This window comes from Pelodiscus sinensis, chromosome 16 (assembly GCF_052426305.1).
Source record: "Pelodiscus sinensis isolate ZL-2025 chromosome 16, ASM5242630v1, whole genome shotgun sequence".
NCBI classification, from domain to species: Eukaryota; Metazoa; Chordata; order Testudines; family Trionychidae; genus Pelodiscus; species Pelodiscus sinensis.
Window position 1 is genome coordinate 7,125,490 of NC_143067.1, and position 19,693 is coordinate 7,145,182.

Here is a 19,693-nt window from a genome sequence, read left to right on the forward strand (position 1 = left end):
GCCCGTCCGCGCTGCGATCAGAGAGGCAGCTCTCCCTCAAACGGACAGCACCAGAGCATCGGCTCAGTGGCTCCTACAGGGCTAGCAGGGAGGGGAGGCTGGGACGGGGGAGGGGAGAGGAGTCAGGTGGGGCCAATTCAGCCATGGTGTCTCCTGCCTGGAGCTGGATTCTTCAATGTGCTTCTGTAGAGCGGGCTCAGAAAGGCAAGAGAAGCTCTCATGGGACGTCAGAGAGCTGGACTGAGCCTGCCAGAAGGCGAGCATGGCTAGGCTATGCAAGGCAAGATAGAAAGAACATATGGTTCTTTTCTGCTGGAAATGATGAGTCTTTCTAAGGCGAGGACACTGGAGGTCAAAATCATCTCTTTTTATAAAAAAATGCAACAAACATTTGCCTTGGCTTTGCTTTGGCAACTGCACAGAGGAGGGAAGCAACGTTTCCTCAGCCAGCCAGCGAAGCTGACACGGGCTGGAGAGGGGCCAGGGACGGTCTGGGCTCCCTTTGCAGCAGGGTCACCCTCGTGGTGTTTATTTCGGAGGGAGAAAGGAGGAATCTGGCTGTGGAATGCTGGAGCTGCTGAGAAACAAGCCACAGGCTCCAGATGTTTGTGAATTTCATGCTGAACTGCTCCGAACCCATCCAAGTGATGGCGTGTCCAAGGCTGCCGGAGAAGCGGAGCTCTCAGCGGAGCCATTTCAGAGTCTCTCGATCGTGCTACTGCCTGTTAATAGCAACCGAGGGGGCCTTTTGGGCTCGCTTACTAGTTCTGGGGAAGAATCTGCCATTGGCCAGTGAATTCCCGCTCGGGCCGGTTGGCAGCTGCCCTGCGAAGACCTGTCCCTCTCACACACCGATATCCAGCATCACCGATACGCGTGGGCACATGAAGGGCATGGCCATGCACTCCGGTCAAGGGGGCAGAGAGCGAGGTTTTCAACTAGCCTCCGCACAGGGCCGGGAGCCAGGAACTCCTGTGCACTTGCTCTGGCACGTCTAATAAACCATCTTGTTAGTCTTTAAAGTGCTACATAGTCCTGCATTTTGCTTCAGCTACCCCAGACTAACATGGCTACATTTCTATTACTGAGCCAGCTAGTGACTGACGTCAGAACTGGGGCCTCAGACAAGCCACTCGGAGAGGAATTTTGAAAACTGGCCACTGATTCTGGGTGGCTTGAGTTCGGAGCAGCCAGCTGGAGACCTCTAGGGGCCTGCAGAGCAGCAGACACCCTGCATTGACTCCCACTGGAGATCTGGGGGACCAGCTCTTATGGAACGCAGGCCCTGGGCGTCTCCAAATCGGCCCACCGCACCCACACTGGAGAAGGTGGCCTGATCTCTGCCGTTGTTTCAGGGAACGGCACCAATGCCCTGCCTCCCAGCTGGAGGGGGACGAACAGGCTGTGGCATGTCTCTGATCGGAAACAGAAAAGCCCCGTTAAACCCTTCCTAGGATGGCTAAAAGTGGCGGTACCCGAGCGCATTTCCCGCAGCCTGGGCCTGGTGGGCAGCTGGCCTCACACACCTCCACGGAGGAAGGGGCCATGACAGGAAGTTCGCAGGGGAGGGGACTCAAGCCACGCAGAATCAGTGGCCAGTTTTCAAAATTCCTCTCTGAGTGGCTTGTCCGAGGCCCCAGTTCTGACGTCAGTCACTAGCTGGCTCAGTAATAGAAATGTAGCCGTGTTAGTCTGGTGTAGCTGAAGCAAAATACAGGACTATGTAGCACTTTAAAGACTAGCAAGATGGTTTATTAGACGTGCCAGAGCAAACGCACAGGAGTTCCTGGCTCCCGGCCCTGTGCGGAGGCTAGTTGAAAACCTCGCTCTCTGCCCCCTTGACCGGAGTGCATGGCTATGCCCTTCATGTGCCCACGCGTATCAGTGATGCTGGATATCGGTGTGTGAGAGGGACAGGTCTTCACAGGGCAGCTGCCAACCGGCCCGAGCGGGAATTCGCTGGCCAATGGCAGATTCTTCCCCAGAACTAGTGAGCGAGCCCGAAAGGCCCCCTCGGTTGCTATTAACAGGCAGTAGCACGATCGAGAGACTCTGAATTGGCTCCCCTGAGAGCTCCGCTTCTCCGGCATGGCTGGGTCTCGCTTTGTCCATTCCCAGCTTTTAAAAGGTACTTTACGTTTTTTCCCTTCCCACTAGGGATCCTGTTTAAATGGCCCTCGTGGTTCCTATAGTTATCACTCCCACCTTGCCAGAGATGCAGCCGGGTTTTCTGCCCGTGGGTCTGCCTCCAGAGGCAGTTTTAAAGGTTCTTATTCTATTATGATTGGCTCTTCGGATTACTCCGGTTCCCCCTTTTTACACCCCTAAGCCGCAACCACGTCACCAGCACCCACCGACCAAGCCGCCCTTCCCCCTGGCATCACAAGTGGCACAGTGGGATTTTGCCCTTTGGTGCACACACCTCCCTCCCTCGCCCAGGGCTGTGCTCCGGGACAGGCTCATTTTGTTACTCCCCAGCACCCTGCCTTCCATCAACATTGTAGCTCCAGGAGGGGCCTTCCTCTTACCTGCCTCGCCACCCCTCTCCATAGCTCAAAGTCAGCCCTGCGTCACGGTTATTTAACCTGTGAGACAAAAGAGCCACATCCAGTCCTGGCCCAGGAATAGGGTTTCTGGGGATGGCTGGGGCGGCTCGTCTCCTCCCAGCTCCGGGCTGCAATCCCCACCTGCCGTCCGGGGTCTGTTTGGTTGCTTTGTGGCCGGTCGGGTTGTTGAGCATGAGGAAGGGGAGTTGACAGCCCCTGACGGGCAGCAGAGTCGCTGGGCAAGCTGGGTTGTAAAGACACTTGTCACTTCACCACTTCCTTCGGTTTCCAAATGTCACGCGCGCGTCTTCCAGCAACGCCCCCCAAAGCTCCGGGCTTAGCAGCTTCTGACTGCTCCATCAGAGACGACCTTTCTGCAGCAAGGACGTGACCTGCTCCTGCACAGCTGAGAAAGGCTTTTATGGGCTCCCTCCTCTGCGCGGCCAAAGAGAACACAGAATTCCTCCCGGCTCAGCTAAGCTAGCAGTGGGCAGGTCCGGTTGCAAAGGGCTGTTTTGCAAAGGGAAATGGAAACCCTCAGGTGACTGAGGACACAAGACACCAGCTGGGGGAGGTCCGGTCCACCTGCCTGAGACTGCAATCTTCCATGTGAGCCAGGCGCCCCGTGTCAAACCCAGTGGACGTGGATATCTGTGTCCAACAAGGGAGAGATTCTGGTCCCACTGATGTCAGGGGGAGTTTGACCAGCGCTTGACAGCAGGGGGGCAAGCCATTTCTGTTGCTTTTCTGCCTGTCCCTGCCAAAGGCCTTTTGGAAACAGCAGGGGGAAATCTCACCCCCACTCTTTTGTTCAAAGGACCACACCAAACCCAGGCACAAGGTGTAGAATCATAGAACTGCAAGAGACCTCAAGAGGTCACCAAGTCCAGCCCCCTGCCCTCACAGCAGGACCAAGAACCATCTAGATCATCCCTGACAGGTACATCTCTAACCTGCTCTTCAAAATCTAGATTCCACAACCTCCCTAGGCAATTGATTCCAATGTTTAACCACCTGACAGGCAGGAAGTTTTTCCTAATGTCCAACTTAAACCTCCCTGGCGGCAATTGAAGCCCAGAGACTTACATTAAATATCATCAGCTGAGCTCATCCGTGCTGTGGAAACACTGGAGAGCCCCTAAACCAGCCCAGGGTGGAGCACATGTGGGGAAGAGAGGAAGTGAGCCGGTTGGACAAAGGGCAGGCTGCACTCTGTCCCCAAAAGGGAAGCCTTTGCACGGAGTGAACCTGCGTCAATACAATGGTGTGAAGGGGCTGGAACAGGACACATCAACCCCCCGGCCCAAGATTGGACAGGTGATTTTCAGCAAGGTTTGGTGTCGGTTTCCCACCAATATCCTGCTCCCATCGGGTGCCTTTGCCCTCCCAAAGCTGCACAGCTCTCCTCAAAGGCCCCGTGGGATGGAAACGGGCTCGGGAAATGACACTGCACTGAGCACGCTGTCTGACTCCAAACAACCAAGGGGAGAGGGCATGGATCCAACTCCAGCTACAGCGCTGCTAGCAGGGTGCAACAAAGGAAACGCAGACTCAGCCCTCGCTGCCAATGGAGAGCTGTTTGTCCAAACCCGACAACCCCGGCACCTCCCAGCACAGCAGCACAGGCAGGGGATACACCAGTGGCAGTGGCTCTACCGGCCGGTGGAGCGGAGGGAGCACGGAGACAAAGCTCCGTCGCTGACCCACACGACGCATCAGGGCAGGGTTCTTCCGCGTGAGCCGCGATAAATCAGCCACAGCAACTACTTCTGAAACACGGCTTTACGGCTCCTCGCTGCTTACCACGACCAGCAGCTGCGCTAGACCAGCGGCTCTCCTGACAGACTGATGCAATGAAATGTAGTCCCAGCCAAATGCACCCAGATTACGGCTGGAAACATTTTTTTTTAAATCCTGTAACCGTGTAACCGATTGAAATTCAATTGGTTACATGGTTAATCACTTTGTGGGCTGCTGGCCCTGTTGGGCTGCCAGGGGTGGCTGGCATCGCCAGCCCCATGGGCTCCCCACAGTAGCAGGGAGTTTAACAGGGAAGGTTAACCGATAAGCTGATGCGTATGGGTTAACCAGTTAAACTTTTACATCCCTAGCCCAGATGCTCACCCCCTCCAAGAAGAATCCCTCTTCAGACGATTCCTGTTTTCCTCCCAGTGGATTATCTCGGGTGCTGGGAGGTGGAGGAAGAGCAGGGGCTGGCCGGGTTCTGTGCCCCAGGTTCTGACAATGCTTGTACCTACTCGGCGATGATGGAACTTCCCAGACAATGCCACACAAGCGGAGCGCTTGGATTCCATTCTGGTAACCACAGGACTGTATCAGGTGCGAGCTGTCCTTTGTGAAGGCTGGCTCTTTTACACCAGGAATGTGACCTAATGTGGCTGAGTGATCTCATGACACAGCTTGTAACCTGCGGCCGGGGAAAAGATCCGGTGGCGAACAGGCTCAGCTCTCCAATGGATTCGCAGTGGGACCCGCTGGGCAGCTCAGTGGTGACACCAGCCCCTGAGAACTGAGCGAAAAACCTCCCACTGAGCACCAATGCTGGGCACCACCGCTTCCCACTGGGCACCAGGCCACGTCTAAAACCACCAGGGGAAACATTTGCTCCAATGTTTTGAGTGTGTGACAAGGAGGAAATGAATGCAGATTTTCTGGCAGGAAACTCAACTGACCTTTCACCTTAACTACGGCGATGTGAAACTCTCTGCCCACAAACCAAATCAATATATGTATTTCTCAGTTCTGCTTTGAGTATGACAATTCGATCCCTTTTCTGGCCTCAACTCTTCCTCCCCTACAGATGTCAAAACTCCACTGACCCAAAGGAAACTCAACCTTAACTTGTCTGGGAAAGCCTCGCCCACGCTGTCCTTCCTTGGGTAGGTTCCCTGTTTCTCGGTGGGACACAGCACAGGTGTGTCTGGCGCTCTGTTTGGAGAATCAGTGGAGTACAGGGGTCTGGCCACATCTCCCTGGAGCCAACAGTGATGAATTCAGCTGAGACACCTGCGGGAGCATCCAGCTTCCTTTTCCACCTGGACAACAGGAGGTGGAAGCGGGAGGAAAATGCCTTTACACAACAATGACATGTTGGAGGAATATAAATAAATGGATGAAAGCTGGGGACTGCGTCCTGCCACATGAGTTAAAGCTTCAGAGTGACTCGACAAATCAATAGCTATCACAGCACACCCCCGAGAAGTCCCTGCCCCCCACTTAGTTCCTATGTCCTGACCCACAAGCATTCCAGTAGGCCTTCACCAATAGTGCCACATGCTCTATCTAAACCAGTGGGAAATTTCCACATGGGACACAACCGGTCTAGAAGCAGCAAACTTTGGGGGTCTGGCAGGCTGATGGGTGCAGAGGCTAGAGCATGGGTTCCCAAACTGGGGGACATGAAGAAATTCGGGGGGGGGGGGCATGAGGTGACCCAGCCACACACTCCTTGTCAATCCCACCCCACGTTTTGCTGCTATTTGGGGGGGGGGGGAAGGGCGTGAGGGTTTCTCAAAAATCAGAAAGGGGGCGTGATGCCGAAAAGTTTGGGAACCAGTGGGCTAGAGCATCTGTATTTAAACTGGTAGCGGCTGTACTCTACCAGGCACTGATGCCCTGCACACCTCTCTCAGCCCTGAGTGTGGCCATCTGTTACTGTAACTCCTCCAGCTCTGTGCATCTGGGCAGAGAGAATACATCTGCACCCGCAGCAGACACAATTTTCTACATTCTGGGTCCTAGTGACGCCCCCTGCAGTCTGGCACCTTAGGCGGCCGCCTCAGTTCGTCTCATGGTAGGGCTGGCCCTGAGCACCTCACACCAGCACCTAACTCAGCACTACAGTTTAGAAAAGCAAACAGCAGGAAGCAAACTCCCCTGGGGGCAAAAGTTTTGGAAACTCGGGGTGCTGGGGAGTGCGGCAGCTCCCACGGTTTAATGTGGTTTCCATCACAGTCAGGAGGTGCAGTTTGGTTCAGTGACTCTCAGCAACCCCGTTATTCCAACACTCAGTCCGGGGGTCCTGCTACAGTATCCTAAGGGCCTGGCTCCATGTGCACTGGAGTCGGATCTCTGTTGAATTGATCGGGCCATGACAGCGAGACCTGGAGGATGGTCCCAAATGGTGAGCACAACTGGAATCCAGCAAACTGTGTGTGGGGCCAGCAGGCATGCAAGGGGGACCCCTCCCCTCGATCCAGCCTGCCAAAGTCTCCATCCTTGCTCTGGGGACCCGACACACGCCAGGCCACATCCCGGACTGCCAGGATCAAGGGCAGTGACATGCCGACTGTCTCCTGCCACTCTGTGCAGCATGATATGAAAACAGCGTGTGATTTAATTATTAACCAGACTCTGCTATTAACCAATCAGGATGCTGTGCCTATGTTACTAGCCAACTGTACTTGATAAAATAATAATGCTCGGCCAGCATATCCGAGAAAAAATATACCTGACCGTGGATCTCTTACTGATCCCTCATGTGGCTCCTGAACCACCTAGGTCTGAGTATCACAGGACAACAAAGCCACGGGACAACTGGCCGCTTCTGGCTAGTGACTCCAGGGCCCAGGGAGCGGCTGGAGAGAACTGCTGGTTCCTACTGGTGCCTGTTGCCTGACAGGACCTAACGGGGGACTGTCGGCTGGTATTTTTGAACGTCCTTTGGAACATACGTAAGCGATCTCCTTGGCCGCAGGGTGCAAATAGGCAGACCTCCCGTCTCCAACGCAAGGTGGTGTGCCTGGAGCTAGAATCCTCCCCACGCAGCCCCCTGCCAGGGGAAAACCGGAGGGTAGAGGAAGTCTGGGCTAGGCAGGTGTGGGGTGGCCGTAAGGGAGGGGGCCCTGTGGAGCTGGGGCATGCAAAAGCCCATCCAATCAACCGATCCATTCACACAACCTGCCACTTTAACACGGGGCAAGGCATATGCCTCCAACTCCTTACAGACAGCTGGGCTTGGCAGCCCCAGCCTGGACTCTGAACCTAACCACAGCGACCCAGAAATGCACAGGGGTTAGAAAAAGCAACTGGAGTCCTTGTGCAACAGACAGCAGGGCCAGACGGGATCCGGGCCGACCCTCCGATCCTCTGCGGACGCTCTGCAGACAGGGGGGCCAACTCTGTGTCTACACCTGGCTAGGGCCGGCTCCGAGGTCTGCAGCTGGGTTTGCCCGGCCCATGCCCGCCCCGGATGCACCTTGTGTCCCACACGCGCGGGGGTCAATCCTCCCCCCCCCAAAAAAAACCCCCAATCCCCGGGGAGTTCTGCAGAGCCCGCCCCGAAGGCGAAGTTCCGAGCCGCCTGGGGGCAGTGGGGGTCCCCGCGGAGTAGCGGGGCGACGGGGGGGGGGTGCGCAGCCGGGGCTCCCCCGGGCTCAGATTTGGGGACATTCCCTCCAGCCCCCGGGGAGCCCCCTTACCTCGGTGCCGTCCCGCGTGGGTCCGGGCTGCCTGCGCTCTGCGCCCGCGTCCTCCCGCCGCGGCGCTTTAAGCAGCCGGGCGCGTCCCCGCCGGCCCGGGATCGGGTGTCAGCAACTGGCCGCGTCTGTCAACGCGGCTCCGCTTCGCCCCGCACTGGCGCTGCCCGCGGCTCGGCGAGCCCAGCACATTGCGCGGAGCCGCCTGGCTCCGCCGGGTCCTAGCGCCGCCCCGAGGGGCGGGCGGCTGGCTCCGGGTTTCTCCCTGGCTCCTGGGTGGCCCAGGCACCCAGGGTCCCCGGCCAGGCATGGGGTGAGCAGATGCCCCCGTGTGACAGGGGCAAATCTGCGGGGCTTTGTCTTATGTAGGCGCCTGTGACACCCTCCCCCCAGCATGCCCCGTCCCATGGGCTTGGTCTGGGGTCACCCCACATGGCTTTAGCCTAGGGCTGGAAGGCAGCGCAAAGGGGAACCCCCCTCTAGAGAGCGGGCTGAACTCTGTCGCCCCCCCGCCGTCCCCATGGAAGCCCCACTGGATCATGCCATGCAGCTGTGGCTCCTTGTCCTCCCTCTGCAGGGAGATGGGGCACATGTGGGGGGAGGGCCACAGCACCCACTTGCCGGAAGCCTGCTGAGGCTGCTCTTGGTAGCCCTGGCCTGGGGCAGTCTGCACCCCCAAACCGCGTGGCTCTCTCACCCCCGTCTCCAAGCTGGGGGTGGATGCCATAGGCCTGCAGCCCTCTGAAGGCTCCCCCCTCTGCACCTCTCCTCCCAGCCCAGCTTCTCCTTCAGCAAGATCCTGCTGTGAGGTCATAAGCCTGTCCCTGTGACATCACAGTCCATTGCCATGGAAATGAGTGTGATGTCATAACACCAGCATGACGATGCCCATTGGCTGGGAGAGCTAGAAGTGACCGCCTCTTCGAACACAGATACAAGTAAACAGGTTTATGTATTTTCCTAGGGGCTTAAGGGAATTAGGCACTTTGCATTTCAGCAGGAGTTCACCCAGTTCCTTTAGGCTCCTTGGAAAACCCCATCCCTATTCTGACCCATGGGAAGCTGTTGGAAAGAGCAGTAAAGCCCCTTAAGGGCCCAGTCCTGCTCCCAATGACGAGTGCCGGAACAGCCACTGAGTTGAGAGGTTGAGGCTCAGGCCCCAAGGAGAAAGCGGTGCCATTCCACAGTGAGTCTCATCTGGTCTCCTCATCTAGAGAATAGGACTGTAGGGCCAGGGCTTATGACATGCTCTTGCAAATTCACTCTGGAGCTGGGGGTGGGAAATGAAATCTCAGCACTGACCCCTGGGGGTGAGAATGTGCAGCACTGCACCTGTTCACACTGATGGGGGGGGGGGGGGGTGGCATTCCTTAGGACTGTCAGCTCTACTCTGGTGTGGCAGGGGGTGGGGGGATTATCTCACAAACTCCCTGTCCTGTCGGAGAAGGTGTGAGGAGCTCCCATTCTTGGCAGACCACTAACAGAAAGCAGCTGATCTAGCCGTCTTAGGTACATAAGGCCCCTGTCACCAGCATATCACAATGTGCAGCATATCAAGGCTTTCTTCTGCAGAAAGGGAAACTGAGGCACAGAGAGACTATGTGGCTTACCCAAGGTCACCTGTGGAGGAGCAAGGACTTGTACCTAGGCCCCCGAAATCCTAGGCTAATAGTGCCCTAACTGGAGCATCCTTCCACTCCACTGGTGAGGGTACTGAAAACCTGGATTTGATTCCCTGCTCTGCTCCTGACTTCTTGTATGACCTTGTCACTTACACCCAGATTCTCAAAAGGATTTAGGTGCCTAAGGTCAATGGGAATTGGGAGCCTAGCCATCTTTGCGGATCCTGGCCTTTGCCTCGTTGTGCCTCAGTTCCCCGACTGCAGAATGGGGATAGTAGCACAGGCAGGTGTACTGGGGATAAGCAGCTTATAGACTGTGGGGGGCGGGGGGGGGGGGGGTTAGGGTTAGGGTAAGCTGATGGCAATGGGAGGTCAGCTCTCTAAGACCGCAAAGAGGATCTCCCTGCACGTGTGTCTGGATGGGTTAAGGCCTGTAGGACAGTGTAGAAACCCTGTTGCCATTTCTACCAGGTGGAGAGCCACCCCGCCCCCAACCCCCTACCCTGAGCACAGGGGAATGGCAAGGCACAGCGTGGTTTCTCACTGCGCTCGTCCCAGGAAAATCAGCCCGCTGGCCAAATAGCATCCCGCCTCTTTCATCTGTTGGTTTAAAAGCATTCTTTAAATATATATCCAGGCCGGGGGCGAGAATCACCTCGCCAGCATTCCTGCCTGTGTCCGTCTGCACCGGGGGGATGGGAGGGCCGGACTCCTCGGTTTGATTTCATTGCATGCGTCTGTTCTCGGCATGGGTTTGGGTTTGTGTATTTGAAAGGGAAGCTGAGGCTGCTGGAAAGTACCAAGGCCACAGCCCCGAGGAGGGAAATTCACCCAACACAGCATGCAGCCGGAGTGGCACAATCCTTCCTTGCTCCCAGCTGCTCCACCGACCGGCCTCAAGCCAGATCCAACAAAAGTAGATTCAGCTTCACTAGCTCTATACTGATACCAGTCCTGATACTGCCACCAGAGCCGGGTGTGAACCTCTTTCTGCTGGGCCTTCCACTCTCACACCAGTATGGGGACCTCGCAAAGGCCCCCAAAGAGACAGCAGATGGCAGCAGGTCTCTTCCTCTCTCTGGTGCACCTGTGCTAAGTGCTGCATTTGGGTTTGAGTCCCTTGACTTTTCTGGGAGCCCTTTTCTTCCACAGTGACATGGATCAGGGACAGGAAAAACACCCACTGGTTCTTCTGGGGAAACTTTGAAAGCTACCCAGCTGTGCTCTCTTTTTAACCCACTTTTTACATGGCTGGGGGGATCTGGCTCAAATCAGGCCTTTGCTTGACAAAGCTTCAGTTTCTCTGGCAGGTTATTCCACACCTGAAGCAAGAGGGCCTGATCCTGCATCCAAACACGGACCTGGCCTCCCCATGAGTTGTCGTAGCAATTCCGATGGCTCCCAGCAGTGACTTACCATGGCCTCACAAAGTGTCTCCAATAAAACCCTGTTGAGTTGATTTAAAATTCCAGCTGGGTGCTTGAAATTGTGGCATGTGCCGACGCTGGAGCCAATACGCCCTGGCGTTTATCAAAGCAGAGCTACCGTCCTGAATGGAGAATGACAACAGACTGGACACGATCAGAGCGGCCTGTCTCACAGTCCCCTACACGATGGTGTCTCTGCTACCCTCAGAATGGCTAATGTCGCACACATACAAATAGTACGGTTTCCAAAGCAGCTAGTGATTTAAGAGGCCTCCATTTTGGGTAATATGGAAGGATGCACACCTTGCGGTCTTTCAAAGGGGCTTGATTTTAAGACGGCAGGGGCTCTGCGCTGTCAGAAAATCAGGCATCTTTAAATCCTCTCAAGCCAGGTACCCAAACCCAGAGTTCCCCCTAATCACTAGTTCCTTGAAAAGCCAAGCCCATATGGATCGCTGCAATAAGAAGAGGGCAGGGGTACTTCCAAATCAAGGTGCAATTGACCTGTCTACTTTTGCAATATTTGATAATTGAGATAATAACTGATCAGGCATCAAACCATCAAGAATGATGGCAAATGTGTTAAAGTAATGGTTCCTGGATCTGTAATCCTGCAAGAGCAGTTCTAATCCTGTGACGGGGTTACCACCAGTGTTCCCCCTACTCTTTTCCTTCCGTGTGCAGAATAAATTTTATGTGCGCCACAGCATGTGCGAATGTGCACCACCAATAGAAACACAAAGGCGCTCTGCTGATCAGCTGGGTGGTATTTGAGTTTCTCCTGAGTGGCTGCACAAGTGCACAGCTCACAGGGAACACTGGTTTACCACAGGCTTCTAAATGTAGCTACAGCTAGAATGCAAGGGTGGAGGTGTTGTGGGCAGACGGGCGGTGGTTGTAACCCTGGCAAATGGCTGCATTTTGAAATGGTGGTTCAAAGGGTCATTAGAGCCAGAAAGGAAAGACTGTTAGAGCCATGCAAAGGTGAGCCTGGCTGAATGAGCGTGGAGGGAAGTGAAATGTCGGAAATTAGGAAATTAAAATAAAGAACCTGATTTTTAAATGACAGCTGGAAATACATGGGAGTAGCTGGCCAAAGGGGATGGAGCCATTAGCTTGTGGGCTCAAACAGAGCCCAGGATGGGTTGTGACCACAAGTTATTCTCCGACAGCTGATCAGGGGCTGGGATGAAATGAACAGGCCATGCCACTTTGCTACAAGCAGACAGGTGACAGCATCACAAAAAAACAAAGCCGCCAGAGCCAGCCTTCTTCCTGGTACCTTCAGCAAAGGACCCACAGCCTCACTAAGCCAAGGAGAACAAGCCATCCTCCCTCCCACAAGGCCACGATGAGGCATGTCTGCTCTGTGGCTAAGGGGAGGGGTGCAGTGGCCGAGCGAGGGTAACCCAGTGGCATCTCTCGCTGAATTCACACACACTTGGACAGACAAGGACCCAAGAAACTCCAGCGGCTCTATCCATCAGACGGGCCTTTAATCAGGGAACATGAGATGGCAGCTTCCTGTAAATCACACCTCCCACCCCCGCACTTGGAAAGATTTGGGATTTCCATCTGTTCTCGCTGTGTGGTAATCACTAAACGCCAGGCACTGGGAAGATGACATAGGGTTTTCCCCTGGGGAGACAATTAGGGAGGTCGGGGGGTTTCCTGTGTCTGTCTGGGCAGGCAGGCCAGGAGTTCTCCTCGGAGGAGGTGTGGAAATCACTCTACTTATGGTAGATACCACGTTAGGCCCCGAGTTATTGTGGTTAGCCTGAGTGACACAGAGCAGAGCAGAGCGGCGTGGGATAGGGGCGAGAAGACGCTTTGCTTACTTGCTTTCCGTGGCTGGCCGGCAGGGGAAATGAGGACTCGTTTCACCTTCACCACTTTCCATTCGTGGCTGGGGTCAGCGCTTGCCGCAGAAGGAAGCAGCTCTGGAGCAGACCTCAGGGCCTTTCTGGTAGCCGGGTACCCACCAGTGGATGCCACGCCAGAGCTGTTGAATCTGGGTGCCAGCACGTCTCCGTTGATATTCCAGCTCTCCTGCTGGAGACGCTCTCTCCATTTTCCTCCCGACAATTCAGTCTTTTCCTCCTGCTCCTTCGGGTTAAAAGGGTAAATGGCTCCAGTCAGCTGGCGCCTTTGGTGCTCTTCCTTCTCTTCCTCCTGCTGCAGAACCAAGCGGCCATAGCTCTCCGCTGGGTCCACCTTTAGGGTCCCAAAGCCATAAGCACAGTGGCTCCTGTCACTGGACCCGACATGGCTAGGCTGAGGTTGGAGACAAGGCTGCAGTAATGTAGCTTTAAGCATTGTGCGCTCGTTCTGCAGGCTCGTTGGGCAGGGTTTAGTGCTTCATGGCCTTCCACGAGTTTCACCGCTCAGTCTATTGTTCGTACGCGGGGGGAACTGGGACACCCCTATAGAGTCATCCACCGTCACAGGGGAGAACGTCCCGGTGACTCGAGCTGTTCTTCGCCCTGAGCTGGGAGCTTTCTGGAGTACAGATGTTCTGGAGAACAGGGGCAGCTTCTCCTTCCAAGGAGGAATCACACGTCTTTAGCAGTGCTCCTGAAAACCATTTGGATCTTTGTCTTTCACAGCAGTTCCCGGGTCTCCTACAGTAGGAGAGGGGAAGACCAGACTGAGGAAATGTCAGGGAGGAAGCTTTTGGGGGGATTTTCCTTTTCCAAAGGCGCGTCAAGCAGATGAGGCAGCTTCAAAGACAAGGAACCTGAGGGAACAAAATGGAAAGCACGACAGGTGTGAGCGGGTTGACCAATACGGGCCCGCTCTGGTCTGAGCGCGTGCAGCATTTCTGTGCTCCTAATGCTGCACCCTTCCTTTGAGGAGAAATTCTACTGACCCAGATGGTCCCCTCTCATTCAAATAACGTAAGTGGTGGGCTTGAGGGAGGCAGGCTCTGCCAGGATCCCCTCGCGCAATCCCCCCTCATCTCCGTCCTCCCTCCATCGCGAGACTTCCATGAGCAGATCTTTGAGGCATGACCTGGGCCAATGTGAGTTGTTGATATAAGGCAAAGGGCCATGGTGACGTGCTGGGACTCTAAGGGTGTGTCTAGACTACAGGGTGTTGTCGACAAAAGTGGACTTTTGTCAACAAAACTATACCTGCGTCTACACTACCACCGAGTTCTGTCGCCATAACATCGACAGAAGGCGTTATTGCATCTACACTGTCCTTTGCGTCTACACTCTCATGTCGACAAAGCGACTTGCTTTGTCAACAGAACTGGATGTAGTCTAGACGCTCTTTGTCAACAGAAGCTTTGTCGACAGTATCTGTTGACAAAGCCTCTGTCAACAAAAGCCTGTAGTCTAGACGTACCCTAAGGGTGTGTCTAGACTACAGGCTTTTGTTGACAAAAGTGGACTTTTGTTGACAAAACTATACCTGCATCTACACTACCGCCGAGTTCTATAGACATAACGTCGACAGAGCTCGGCAGGTTTGTCGACAGTGGTAAACCTCAGTCTACGAGGAATAATGCCTTTTGTCGACAGAGTTCTGTCGACAGAAGGCGTTATTGCATCTACACTGTCCTTTGCGTCTACACTCTCATGTCGACAAAGCAGCTTGCTTTGTCGACAGAACTGGATGTAGCCTAGACGCTCTTTGTCGATAGAAGCTTTGTCGATGGTACCTGTCAACAAAGCCTCTGTCGACAAAAGCCTGTAGTCTAGATGTACCCTAAGTGCCCTAAGGGAACAAAGAGACAAGAAAGCTGCATTCTGGAGGGGAAAGTGAAGAGGAAGACCTGGTTATTGCTGGGTGCCTGGATTCCCCATTGCCCGGTGAGGAAAGGGTTAAGTCCACTCCTCTGCCTGGGCCTGTACTAGTTCTCTTATTCACTACCTTCATCCCTTGTGGGTTTTGGGAGGATGAGCTGACAAAGCCCTGAATGGGATTCTATTGATGACTCAAGACCGGTGCTAAATTCCACACATTCTGTGATGCTTCCTCCACTCCCTGTCCAGCTACAGCCCCTGCTAACAGCCTCCAGGGGGAGAGAACAGAAAGGAATTCACCTGGCAAAGAGACTCACCCAGGACTCACCCCCGCCCCCGCCCCTTTTGTTCTGAAATTTGATTTGTCCTTTTCATATGTGTTCATTTTTTGATTGTATCCATTGGTATACAGGCAGTCCCCGGGTTACGTACAAGATAGGGACTGTAGGTTTGTTCTTAAGTTGAATCTGTATGTAAGTCGGAACTGGTCCAGATTCAGCCGCTGCTGAAACTGATCAGTTTCAACAGCGGCTGAATCTGGACGCCAGTTCTGACTTACATACAGATTCAACTTAAGAACCCCAGGCTCCGCGGCTTTGCTCTGCTTTGCTCCCCGTCCCCCTGGTCTGCAGACCAGGGGGACGGGGAGCAAAGCGGCGGAACACGCGGGCAGCAGACAGCCCAGACGCGTCTGGGCTGTCCGCTGCCCTCGTGTTCCGCCGCTTTGCTTCCTCTCCCTGGTCTGCCGGAGACCAGGGAGAGGGAGGGCCCCGTTCGTAACTGCGGATCCGACATAAGTCGGATCCGCGTAACTCGGGGACTGCCAGTATATGGTTGTGCCAAATTTTCTTCCACTATTTGATCTGAGGAAGTGGGTCTGGCCCACGAAAGCTCATCACGTAATAAACCATCTTGTTAGTCTTTAAAATGCTACATAGTCTTGTTTTTTGTTTCAGCTACACCAGACTAACACGGCTGCATTTCTACCAGGACTCTGCATTGGGACTGTCTGGAGGCCAGAACAGCTATTCCTGCCTGTACCATACGGGGGACACCCATGGGAGGGGAGATTTCTGCCTGCACCATATACAATCCATCCTGCGAGGTACCAACTAGGACCTGTTCCTATTTTAAACTGTCTAGACCAGTGGTGGGCAACCTGCAGCCGACAGGTTCTCTACGTGGCCCGTGAGACTTTTTGTTTGCCACTGCGCAGGGAAGCCAGATTCTGCTGGATGTAGGGTTTTTCCTACCAGCGTGACTAACGTGACACACACGTAAAGCAAAGGCGCGTGAAGCGAGATGCGTGGCGGTTGCCCACAATATTGACTGAGAGCCGTGTGCTCCCTCTGCAGCCAATCCCAGCGCTGCTACGGTTCAATCGGTACCCCCCGCAAATTCTAGGGCCGCCAGCGCAGTGAGCAAACCGGGTTGGTTACGACAATCTTGTGGCCCACTGAGATGGAGGAGGGCCACTTAGGCGGCCCGCTGACCACCCTCGGTTGCCCATCACTGGTCTAGACCAGTGGTTTTTGAACTAGGGATTGTGGCCTTATACTGGGGGGTGGAATGTTGGGCACCGGGTCTCGTGGCTGCAGGGGATCAGGTGAGCAGTGGGGGGGCTAAGGCAGCTCCCTGCCTGGCTTGGCATCGCAGACTGCGCTGCACCCCAGAAGCAGCCGGCAGCAGGCTTGGCTCTCAGGTGGTGAGAGCGCACAGGGCTCCCCACACTGCCCCTGCCCTGAGCGCTAGCTCCACACTCCCATTGGCTGGGAGCCTGCTGCGGCTGCTTCTGGGGGCAGCCTGGTCTGCGGCGCCAGGAGAGGCAGGAAGCTGCCTCAGTGCCCTCGCTGTACCCCTGACTGGAAGCCACTCGAGGTAAGCCCCTCCCACCACAGCCTTGATCCTCCCCCAAAGCCCGAGCCCCCTCCTACACCCCAAAGCTCCTCCACAGCCCCACCCTGGAGCCCAGTCTGGTCACATTATATTGGGTTGTGGGCATCAACAATTTTCTTCAACTGGATCATGAGAAAAAAAGCTTGAAAACCGCTGGTCTAGACCCTCTGGACGTGTTACTGAACCCATAATAGCAAGAGTTGTAGGAGGTCTTTCTAATGCAGTGTTAACCCAGGATCCCTGGCTAGAGCAGTGAGAGATGAGCCATGTGATGCCCTCGATCTGGGCAGCGTCTGAGTGCCAACAGCTACAGCAAAGGCCCTTGTGCATTTCACAGAGTCTGTGGCACTGTCCTTTTGGGGGTGTTCAACTCGGTGTGGGTTACAGTTTGATCTGATCATTTCAGGCTCCGGTTTATTTGAAGGGGGTTGCGGGACGGGGGGGGGTGTTTATGTTGTGAGGGTCAGTCTCAAAATGCAGGGAAGGTGCTTGGAAGCTGTGATTCAGGCTGTTCGGATGGTTTGGTGAAACAACATCTAACTTGGCTGTGCACTTGATCCCTTTCTGACTGTAACGAATGACAAAACTCCCATGGATTCCCTTTGTTAGCACCCGGCTAAGCCAGGCTGTGTTGAAATATGGATTGACTAACGTGGTTTCAGGACAAGCATGGACAGGGTCCTAGCTGCTTCCCTCTCCTTCTACTGAGCATGGGCATTGGTGGAGAGCGTGGGTGCACAACAGCATCGGTGAAAGGAGAAGAAAAACAGCGCATGTGGGGCTGGGCATGGGTTACTGTGTGTATAACATCAAAGACCAACTCAGGGGAAATGCCCCTGGAGGGAATCCCCTTTGATCTATTTAATAATGTAAAATCCAAAAGCCCTGTACTTAAACCACAGCCCTCAACTATCATTCCTTAATGCACTGCCGTTCAGAGACCTCTGCCTGTCTGGTATTAGAGTAGGTCCTCAGAGCCCTGCTGGACACACACAGAACCAAAAGATGGCCTCTGCCCCCAAAGAACTAAGGCCAGGTCTACACCAAAAGGGACTGTCAAATCAAGATACGCAACTCGAGCCATGTTAATGACCGTAGCTGGAGTCAACGTACCTTCGAGTTTCCCTGCCTTCCGCACAGTGGGAGGCCGATGGGCGCAAATGCTCCCGTCAGCTTCTCTTATTCCTCACAGAAGCAGGAGTACCGGGAGCACCCTCTGAGTTCAATTTAGTGGGTCTTAACTAGACCTTCTAAATTGACTTCTGAAAGATTGATCGCGGCAGTGCTGATCTTCCCCAGACTGAAGACTTGGCCTAAGTAGCTATCCCCATGTCTACTGAATGCTGGAGATTATTTATATCTTAACTGGGACTTGCTGCAAGCCAGCTGAGGTTTCTTGAGCCACCTGGGTCATCTGAAGAAGGCCCCAGGCCTCCGATTTATCTGAAATGTGGGTACAGAGAAAGTTGCCGACACTAACCAAACCACCGTAGGCTCAACTGCTCAGTGGGTTGTATGACAGCTAGCAACAGAGGGTTCGCTTTCCACATTTTTCTGAAAGAACAAACATCTCTTCCCTGCCCCCTATCACTAGAAGGAAGATTTCAAAAATGGGCCAGTTATCGTGGCAAATATGTTGGCAGGAAAAACATGACTAATCGATGCCCTCTCATTCAACACCGTTTTACCCCACATGCTGCCATGCGAGCCCAGCTGAGTCTGAACGCCTTCATTCGAAGGTGTTTCCCGTTTTCGGGCAGAGACTCCCGCCTTTTGAATGCCTTCCAATTTCCCTTCAGGCCAAGCCCAATATGCACACGGAAATGTACATTTCCGCAGCGTTTCAAAACGCAGCCTCTCATTTCCCAAGCGTGGATGAGGAATAAAACAATCCGGCGGGTGCAGAATGGCCTACAATAAAACAGTGACGATTTTTCACACGGAAACATTCATCACAGAATTGTACCCAGTGATGCACGTTCCCAGCAGATGCTCATCCCGAAGGGGCAGGTCCTGGCATGGTTACTGAGATGAGCAGTGTCTTACTCAGGGAGATGCTCTGCTGATTTCAGCAGGGCTACTAAAGCAGCAAGGAGCTTCGGAACACAGCCAACACCAGCAGCATCTAGCCCGAACTGGTAACCTGCCTAGGAAAAGAACGTGTCACTTGACCTGAGCATGGACAGCTTGTGTCTCTGGGGTTTGGCTGCCCAACAAGAAAGACAGGTGCTCTGATTTCGTGTGTAGCCACTACAAAGAAAGTGGCTACGTCTACACTGGCACGATTTTCCGGAAATGCTTTTAACGGAAAAGTTTTCCGTTAAAAGCATTTTTGGAAAAGAGCGTCTAGATTGGCACGGACGCTTTTCTGCAAAAGCACTTTTTGTGGAAAAGCATCCGTGGCCAATTTAGATGCGCTTTTGCGCAAAAAAGCCCCGATCGCCATTTTCGCAACTGGGGCTTTTTTGCGGAAAAGAAATCTCCGCTGTCTACACTGGCCCTTTTGCGCAAAAGTCTTTTGGAAAAAGCCCGAACGGGAGCAGCATAGTATTTCCGCAAAAGCACGGACAATCTTACATGAGATCGTCAGTGCTTTTGCGGAAATTCAAGCGGCCAGTGTAGACAGCTGGCAAGTTTTTCCGCAAAAGCAGATGATTTTGCGGAAAAACTTGCCAGTCTAGACACAGCCAGTGTGTTTGTTGTTGAACGTGGGCACCCAGCTTCCATGGAGCTCGCTAAGACTTCCTACGGAGGGAGAGACGTTGTACCCGTTTGTATGCTGCCTGTGCATGCAGCCGGCCATCTGCAGTCTGGCCTGCTCCCTGGGTGTGGCCTAGGGCAATCTCCATCCACACAGCAGGTTGGGCTCAGCTGAGGGGAGGAGCAGAGGAAGACCTTGCTGCTCCACTCACTCTCCAAAGACTCCTCTTGCTGCCCCAAACCAGAGAGGCTCCCGGGTCATGAATCTTCGGAGAGCAGCCCCGGGCCCATCTGAGCGGAGCGTGCCGGTAC

General features: G+C 54.4%; 1 protein-coding gene across 7 annotated transcripts in view; it reads right to left on the bottom strand.

Annotated features, from left to right (window-relative positions):
- SYNPO (synaptopodin) overlaps nucleotides 1–19,693 on the bottom strand; it is a 66,990-nt gene that overhangs the window by 29,118 nt on the left and 18,179 nt on the right. For 5 of the 7 annotated variants that reach the window (XM_075900560.2, XM_089769455.1, XM_089769454.1 and 2 more), the window contains one exon: nucleotides 12,872–13,770. In XM_075900560.2, the coding sequence (XP_075756675.2) occupies nucleotides 12,872–13,349 (478 nt within the window). In that variant the 5' untranslated portion in view covers nucleotides 13,350–13,770. Of the gene's footprint in view, nucleotides 1–2,528; nucleotides 3,621–7,987; nucleotides 9,185–12,871; nucleotides 13,771–19,693 lie in introns of those variants that run through there. The other 2 variants (XR_012896394.2, XM_075900563.2) reach the window with 2 other exon arrangements.